This window comes from Rhincodon typus, chromosome 1, assembly GCF_021869965.1.
Source record: "Rhincodon typus isolate 14 chromosome 1, sRhiTyp1.1, whole genome shotgun sequence".
In the NCBI taxonomy this organism is placed as follows: domain Eukaryota; kingdom Metazoa; phylum Chordata; class Chondrichthyes; order Orectolobiformes; family Rhincodontidae; genus Rhincodon; species Rhincodon typus.
This window is the reverse complement of record NC_063332.1, coordinates 173,400,946-173,410,187: the sequence shown is the minus strand read 5'-3', so window position 1 is coordinate 173,410,187 and position 9,242 is coordinate 173,400,946. Positions and strand designations below refer to the sequence as shown.

The window sequence follows — 9,242 nt, the reverse complement described above, 5'->3', positions numbered from 1 at the left end:
CCAGCTCCACACTGTGTTATCTCTGATGCTGCCTGGCCTGCTGTGTTCCTCCAGCTCCACACTGTGTTATTACAGCATTCAGTATTTGTCTTTACATCTGGTCTTTGGCAGCTAATAACCAGATAAGTAAGCATCATACAGCACAGAAAAGACCCTTTGGCCCATCCAGTGTGTGATGACCTATGTACACTAATCCCACTTTCCAACACTTGGCCCACAGCCTTTTAGCAATGACATTTCAAGGTCACTTGGTCTGTATTGGCTGGGAGATAAATATCAGCCAGGACACCACAGCTCTTCTTCAACGTAATGCCATGGGATCTTTTGGATGTGCCTAAGAGGGCCCTTGGGTTAAAATCTCACCCAAAACACAGTGCAGCACTCCCTCAGTATGGCACTGGGAGTGTCAGCCTAGATTTTGTGCTTAACTTCCCGAGCTCAAGCTGGCTTGTCTAAGAGGTAAGAGCACTCCACAGAGCCAAGCTGAAAACTCAAATTGTGTTTCCAAAAAGTTATTTATTTCTGCTTGCTTTGCTCAGTTGCATACTGGGTGCAAAAATAAGAAAATTGAAGACAGCTCGTCTTAGTGTTACACAGGGAGAAAGGCAGTCGCTCATATGTAATGGATATGCAGCACTATCCCTGCGGGCATGTAGCCTTTACTTTAGACTAATGGATGGTAATGTGAGAAAAGAGAAACAAAAGGCAAACACTGGGAAAGTAAAGCAATATATTCATGTGGGAGAAATTAGTGAATGCAATGTGCATTAAAGAAAACATCAACAGAACCTAATAAAATGGCAATAAAGGACCAATAACCACTAGAACTTAATGGAAATTTTTAATAATAACAAATGTTAATATCTTAAGAAACCCTAAGTAATCTAACAACTGGATGAACACACTCAACAACAAATGGGCTCAGTGTGGGTTTTTTTATTTAAATTACTCATTTCTCTGGTTGTGGAAACTTGTATTTCTGCCTGTTTTGATGTCCCTGTTGTTAACTCTGAGGGTAGATCTGTTTTATGTTCTCTGGGGCGTGTTCTCTATTCTCCGTGTCTGACCATGACCCCGACCCTTTCAGCAGCTGAGGGTCATCAGGCGGTAATGTGAGAGGTTCTGTGAGCTGGCAATGTCTATTAGGCAAGATGGTGAAAAACACATGTCAGTGCTGTGCCCTAGATGCTACATTGTACTTCAAACCCAAATTCCCTTCATTTACATCATCCATTCACTTTGCTTTCTTTATGCATTAACCTTCAAATGTCACCAATAGAGCAAAATCCTTCTGTGAAATAGCTGTGTAGCATCCAGTGTTCTGCTCCCTGGAATATATCTAGCCCCAGTTTCACCCTTTCACTTGTGTACTGCTGAAACGAGTACCACATCGCTGCCACTTTTCATCTTGCACCCATCAGGACAAATGCAAGAATGCCAAATTTCAAATAATCACAACAATTTATTCTGCAGGAGAAAAGGGTGCTGACTGGTTGGCAGATGAACTCTAATAGGCCAAGGTATTTCTATGGAGAAAGCAAAGGGGGTCTATAGGCTTTCCAAGCTCCTGTGTTACTCAAAAAACATGCAAGGCTGGAATGTATTCCTTTTGCTTCATGTATAATGAGAAAAACATAACACTAGCTACAAACATGTGCTTGATGGGTCCTCAGCAGGAGTATGGCTCTCACCTAATATTGCTCTTCTGCCTGTCATCACATTAAAAGGTAGAAAATTCTTAGAGAGATTGATAGGATTAATGCTGAGAATCTGCAAAGTCCTGAACTAGGCCACTATAGACTCAGGGTAATGTGCTGGTAATTTAGGACTGAGCTGATGAGAAATTTCTTTGCTTAGGAGCTTGGGAACCTTTGGAATTCTCAATCCCAGAAGCTTGTGAATACTCAGGAGTTGACTCTATTCAAGATTGAGTTTGGGTGTTGAGGGAAACATTGGATGTAGGGATTGGGAGAGTGTGTGTCAAATTGGCCGAGGATTAGCCGTGGGTGCAGTATTTGGCATAGCAGGAGTAATGGGCTCTGTTGCCTCCTCCTGACCTAATGCTTGTATTTTCCACAACTGGGACACACTGAAATCAGTTTCTGTGGTTTATTCAGGCTGCGATGTGCTTTCACAGCTGACTGAGACCACTTCTGACTGTACGCAGATTGTCCCCAGCTAAAGCATTGGCTTTCAAAAAGGACACTGAGGGATCCCATTAGACAAGAGTAGAGGTAATTAATTGGAAATGAAGTACGTGTGGTGCTTATATCATAAGCTGCGATTCCTTGCATCACTCAGTGAGTAGGTTTCCATAAACCACAGCAAACTGATGTGTACCCAGCACTCAATAACTAGATAATAAGTTGTTTGTTTGCAGCTGCCATGGATGGTGCTGTTTTAAAAAGAAGACATTGTTGTGTGTGCAGATGGTGGGAACTTGGTGAGAAAGTAGCTCGGAATGCATCAGGCCAGCTGTCAGCTAAAGAATAATTGTACTCGGCCACATTTCCAAGTCTCTAATGGGCTAGTTGATGGAATAGTGCGGGATTTATGCTTATACTTCATCAGGTAACTTGATGCTAATGATAATCCTGCTTGTGAAAACATGAACAATGAAACCCCATTTTGGGTGATAAGAGTGGAACAGAATCAGAATTGGACCTCAGTTTACCCATCCTGTGTGTTGTGATTCCTCTGGCAAGCAAATTATTCCAAGGAATGATTTTGCAGGATTAAACTTGCTAGTAACTAATTACCACTGCTCAATCCTGCAAAGAGTTCTGATGACAGAATTCCCTCCTTTAAAATATTTATTATTGTTTCACTCGGCCCCTCTGTAGCCAGCTCCTCTCCACTCATTTGCTTGATGGTAGAATATTCCATTTAAATTATATCTACCTGACACGGAAATGTGCAACATGAAATCTGTGGATACAGTCAGGTGATAAAAGTGATTGTTGAACAAGCACTGAAGCATTTACACAAAATTAAGAGTGTTTGGAACTCAGAATTCTGATAGAATTTTCCGAGGACTAAGGTAGGTGGAGTGTTCTGCTTCTTTTGTGAAAAAAAAACCCTGCATTCTGAAGAAAAGAAATTAACTTCTGCAGTAGGATTGATGATCTGCATTGCGTTTCATGATTAACAGCATACTAATATCATACAGATGTCAACTCAGAGACACTGCTTACTCTCTGTTTGATGTAGGTTATATTTCTATTGTCACAGGTTCAGGGAATACAGGGTCAAACTCACTTGACAACCTCCACCACTTTGGTTCTAATTGATCATGAGGTCTTTAATCCTGTGATCATGTTTTCGGGAATTTCTGCCTTTTATATTTAATATTGTTTTAACCATTAACCTTGTTCTGTTTCCTGTACATGAATCAGCTATGAGCGATTAAGCTCAGTTATATTTTACGAATGATGCAATTATCTGAGGTGAACATTTATGTTTGTACTTATGCCTGTTTCTTTTGCAGTTTTGTATACACAACCTATGTGGTTAGCACATATCTTGGTATCATTTAAAACACGTGGAATCATGGAAGCTAGCAGCACATGTTGGGGCTGTTTGGATTGTGTTGGATCTTTGAAAGAGCTGTTTAATTTAGTTCCAACATCTTGCCCAGAGCCTGCAAATTAATTTTCTTCAAATAATTGCCTTTCAAAACTTCCTATGAAATCTGACGGTACTACATTCTGTGACATGCTCCAGTTTATTTGCCACGTTATTTTGGATCTGTTTGCTGACTCTCTTACCAGCTGGAAACAATTTTTCCATACGTGCTCTCTCAGAACTCCCCACAACTTTGAATATCTCCATTTAGGTCTCCCCTTACTTTCTTTGCTGTACAATCCCACTTTGTACTCTGCGAGCGAACTACGATGTGCAGTCAGTCATTGAAGGGTAATCATTGAAATGCAAGGTAACTCTTTTGCTGATTGACGTAATCAGGGCTGGTAACATAGCCAATCAAAACATTTGGGCTCTCTCATATACTGCTTTGAGCACAGCTTAATTGTGTGCATGGATCATCCACATGCATTTTCCAGTGTCATATTATTCCTGAGGAGAAGGTTTCTTCTGACACTGGCGTTTTGTTGAATTTGGAATAGAGTGTATCTAAAGGCTGTTTAATTGTGGAGGGATTTAGAATTTAACGAATTTATGCTAATAATGCAACATTGGCCCCTTGGACTTGTGTTCCATTTTCCTAAAAGACTGAGAATTTGGCAGGCGCGTGAAAAAATTTGCATAGGTTGTTTCTTTACCCTGCATAACACTCATCCTGTTGATTCTCCTCATTTCTCGTCTAGCTTATTCACCACTTAGTCTAGATTTGGCAACTTGTTTGGTCCCTCTACAGCACACAAGCCTCACTGACTTTATTACACTGAGAAGGAAAAGCAATCTGATTGTGGCTGAGAATAAAAATCACCAACCTACCGCATTGATTTTAGTGAAATGATGTTATCCTGCCGCAATGAGATATCCCCACTTTGCAATGATGCACAAGGCATTTTGTAGTATAATTCAGTTCAAGGGTTACAAGGACGCAGCTGTCAGTATCCAGTTAAAATAGCTAATAGTAGTTAATGGACAAGTTAAGTTAAATAAAAAAGGATTAGCAGTTCCCTAAAACCTGTACCCCCTTAGGAACAATCCTGTTAAGTCACAGAGAAGCCTTTGTGTAAGGAATACAATGTAGTGACCGTGTAAATCTTGGATGGATATTTTACAATGAAGTGGCTTTACTGCCTGCAGTCTGTTAAATAAACGTGTTAGTAGTTCACATGTAAGACATGAAAACAAAATCCAAACCAGCATTAAGAAGTGGTAATGATCAGGAATAAAACCTCACTGATGAATAGAATGACAAGAACAATGGTGTTAATCAGCTGTCTCAGTCAACTCCTCGGCCTGATGAAATGATCTGCATTTACAACGGTTGGTGATTTTGTTTCGTTTGCACAGTTTTACTTCAGTCCAGGTTCATTGCAAACATTTGTGACGATCTGATGGAAGGATTCAACACAAGTCAAGGAGTTTTGTGTTGGTTCTGCTTTTTGTGTTGGCTCTGGGTTGGAGTATAATTGTAGGGAAGTCTTACTGTAATGGTACAAAGCGGGGGTGAGCAGTTTTGGTCCCTTATTTCAGGAAAGATATCATTTCATTGGAGGCAGTTCAGAGAAGGTTCATGGGAATGATCCCTGGTATGGAGGGATTGTCTTGTGAGCAAATATTAAGCAGGTTGGGACTCTACTCACTGGAGTTTATAAAAATGAGAAGTGATCTCACTGAGATATTTAGGATTCTTAAGAGGCTGGATAGGGTGAATATTGAGTGAATGTTTCCCCTCGTGGGAGAGTCTAGGACCAGAGGGCATCATCTCAGAGTAAAGTCTGAGCTGAAGATGAATTTTTCCTCTCAGAGGGTTGTGAGTCTTTGGAACTCCTTTCCACAGAGAGCTGTGGGGGCAAAGTCCTTGTGTATATTTAAGGCTGAGATAGATTCTTGATCAATCAGGGAATCAAGGGTTATGTGTAAAGTACAGGAAAGTGAACATGAGAAATGTCAGATCAGCCATGATCTTACTGCATGGTAGAGCAGGCTCGAGGGGCTGAATGGCCTTTTCCTGTTCCTGTTGCTCCTGGTCTAACAGAAAAGGAGAAACTGTTTCCATGAGCAGGTCACTGATTTCAAATATTTCACAATAAAATGTCAAGGGGAAAACGCAAAGTTTTGTTTTAAAAACAGTTAGTTGTTGGTGATCCTGGGAAGTGCTACCTGAAGGAGCCTGGAAGCAGATTCAACAGGGACTTTCAAAAGGGAATTGGAGAAATACTGAAAATAATGCTGGGGAATGAGGAAACAGCGAGTGGCACCAATTGGATAGCACAGACACAATGGGTTGAATGGCCTCCTTGTGTACTGTATTCTTCAACAATTCTATTTAACACTGAATTTCACCGAGAAATATTATAATGGTGATTGAGTTACATAAAATTCACTTGGCCAGAAACAGCCCAACTTATCACCACTCATTAATCTTTAATTTGTCGATTACAAGGAACAAAGGACAAAGAACAAAAAACAATACAGCACAGGAATAGGCCCTGTGGCCCTTCAAACCTGCACTGACACCATTTGCCCTTCCATACTAAAACCGTCTTCACTTACAGGATCTGTATCCCTCTATTTCCTTGTGTTCGTCCTGGTGCTTCTTGAAAGCTGCTATTGTGCCTGCTTCCACCACCTCCTCTTGCATCGCCTTCCAATCACTCAACACCCTTTGTGTGAAAAATGTGACTTGCATATCTCTTTTCAACATCGCCTTCACACCTTGAACCTGTGTCCCCTAGTAACTGACCCCTCCACCCTGGGAAAAAGCCTCACGCTTTCCACTCTATCCATGTCATTCACAGTCTTATAAACTTCTATCAGGTCACCACTCAACCTTCTGTGTTCCAGTGAAAACAAGCCCTGTCTATCCAACCTTTCTTCATAGCTAAAATCTCCCATACCAGTCAATATCCTGGTAAACCTTTTCTGTACCCTCCCCAAAGCATCCACATCCTTCCAGTAGTGTGTGGCCAAGTGTTGTCTAACTAAAGTTCTATAAAGCCGCAGCATAACTTGCCTATCCTTATACTCAATGCCTCCTCCAATGAAGGCAAGCATGCCATAGACCTTTTTTACTCCCTTATCTATCTACGCTGCCACCTTCAGTGAACTGTGGCCCTTCACACCCAGATCCCTCTGCATATTAATAGTCCTAAGGGCTGTGCCATTCACTGTATAATTTCCACCTGTACTTGACCTTCCAAAGTGCATTACCACCCATTTGTCAGGACTAAACTCCATCTGCCATTTTTCTGCCCATGCCTTTAACTGATTTATATTCTGCTGTATCCTCTGATAATCCTCCTCAATATCCACAACTCAACCAATCATTGTATCCTTTGCAAACTTACTAATTAGACCAGCCATGTTTCCTCCAAATCCTTTATGTAGACCACAAACAGCAAATGTCCCGGCACTGATTCCCGTGGTACACCACTGGTCACAGCCCTCCATTCCGAAAAGCATCCTTCCCCCGCTACCCTCTGTCTCCTATGACTAAGTTAGTTCTGTATCCATCTTGCCAGCTCACCCCTGATACCATGTGACTTCACCTTTTGTACCAGTCTGCCATGAGGGGCCTTGTGAAAGGCTTTACTGAAGTCCAATATCACTGCTTTTCCCTCATCAATCATCTTCGTCATCTCCTCAACAAACTCGATCAAGTTAGTGAGGCATGACTTCCTGCACACAAAATCATGCTGTCTATCGCTAATCAGTCCATTTGCTTCTAAATGCACGTAGAATTGTTTCTAAATGTGTATAGAATTATGTATAGATTGTTTTTAATATTGTTTTCCTCTCTTCCTCCAGCTCAGCCCCTCTATCATGGACACTGTTCTGAAGGGTACGTTCAATGCTACTTTAATTAACCCACTCCTGAACTCGCTGCCAGTGCCAACGCATCCTGACCCGCCATTATTCCAGGACATCTGACCCAGATCTGACTTTCAAATCATGTCAAACGGTAAGTCATAGAGTTATAGTGTCATACAGCAGGGAAACAGGCCCTTTGGCCTAACTCATCCATGCTGACTGGGTGCCCTAAACTGAACTGGTCCCATTTGCCTGCATTTGGCTCGTATCCCTCTTAACCTTTCCTGTCCATGAACCTGTCCAAGATGCCAGGCAAATCCGAGTAACTCACCCCAGCTCTGAGACCTGGACTTTTAGGACAAATCCTATTGTGCTTCTCAGCTAATAATACTGATAACTGTGTGCAGTCAGAATTGATGTAAGAAATCAGATTTACTTGAGTCTTCACTGTATGGTAACCATAGTCTCAGATAGGCACCAGAAAGATGACTGGTGATGGTTTAACCTGAGGGCCACCACGCCTTAGGTGAGTGGGGACTTTGAGCAGGAGAGGTCTTCTTGGTAACCTCAGCCTGTGTGGGAATTGAACCCAAGTTATTGACGGAGCTGTAAATTTGGTGTGCCAGAAAGAAAATATTTGGTTAGAAGGGGAAACCTGGAAATAGTAGGTTAAAACCAAAATACTGCGGATGCTGGGACAATAGAAAATGTTGGATAGACACAGCAGACCAGGCTGCATCTGCGGAAAGTTTAATGGGGCCTGGGTTTCCTGAGGAACATTGGAAAGTAGGACCACATTTAGGTCTCAAAACCTCACACTTGTTGTCAAGATGGCCGCCCGAGCACCTTTATCTGAGACAGGCTCCCAAATCCTCCCCCCGACATTCACCATCCAGTTCAGGATCCCAAGATGAGTGACCCAATCAGAGGGCCCACAACACAGGATGACCCGCAGCCTGAAACATGCTGCAAGTTAAAAATTAAAGGCTGCCCGGGCTTGGTTTGGAATTGGGGTAACCATGGAAGGGATTTCTATTGCTGGGTCCTCTGTGTCTGGCTCAATTCGTCTCTCTCCTCTCTGGGCTACTTTTGTTGATGAACCTTACCTACTCTACTCCAGACTTAGGCATGGTAAAGTCATTCCAAATCTTTAATCACTTCTAGCTACATTACTACAGTGCTAAATTTTTCTTACGTTCTATTCTTCTCCACCTCACCTCAACAGCCTTGTCTTGTTTACTTTACTCTCAGTAGAGAGAGCCCACTCTCTCCCTTTCAATCCATATTTTACAGCCAGTTACATCTCTTCTTCTCTCTCTGCACCGTTAAAAATCCATTTGTCTTTTGCACTGTGACCCTACACCATTTGTTCGCTGCCCCCCTGGCTCTGCCTCTGTCAAAAATATATATAATAAAGCATTTTGCAACATTTTTCAGTTCTGAAGAAGACATACTGGACTCAAAACATTAACTCTATTTGCCTCTCTACCAGTACTGCCAGACCTGCTGAGTTTCTCCAGCAGGTTCTGTTTGTGTTTCTTCACGAATTTAACTGGTTGCAAAATGGGCAACCATTTGCCCCACTACACCCCACTCCCCACCAGCACACACTCACTCACACATACACACACGCACACACACACACACACACGCGCACAGGTACACACGCACACACACACATCCCACACACTCACTCACACATACACACACGCACACACACACACACACACACACACACACAGGCACACGCACACATACACACACACGCACACACACACACACACACACACACACAC

The 9,242-nt window shown here is 42.3% G+C and overlaps 1 protein-coding gene across 1 annotated transcript in view; it reads left to right on the top strand.

Annotated features, from left to right (window-relative positions):
- Window positions 1-9,242, top strand: part of stpg2 (sperm-tail PG-rich repeat containing 2) — a 311,631-nt gene that overhangs the window by 292,374 nt on the left and 10,015 nt on the right. Inside the window, exon 12 of the mRNA XM_048612036.1 lies at window positions 7,444-7,597. Coding sequence (XP_048467993.1) covers window positions 7,444-7,566 — 123 coding nt within the window. The 3' untranslated portion in view covers window positions 7,567-7,597. The remainder of the gene's footprint in view (window positions 1-7,443; window positions 7,598-9,242) is intronic.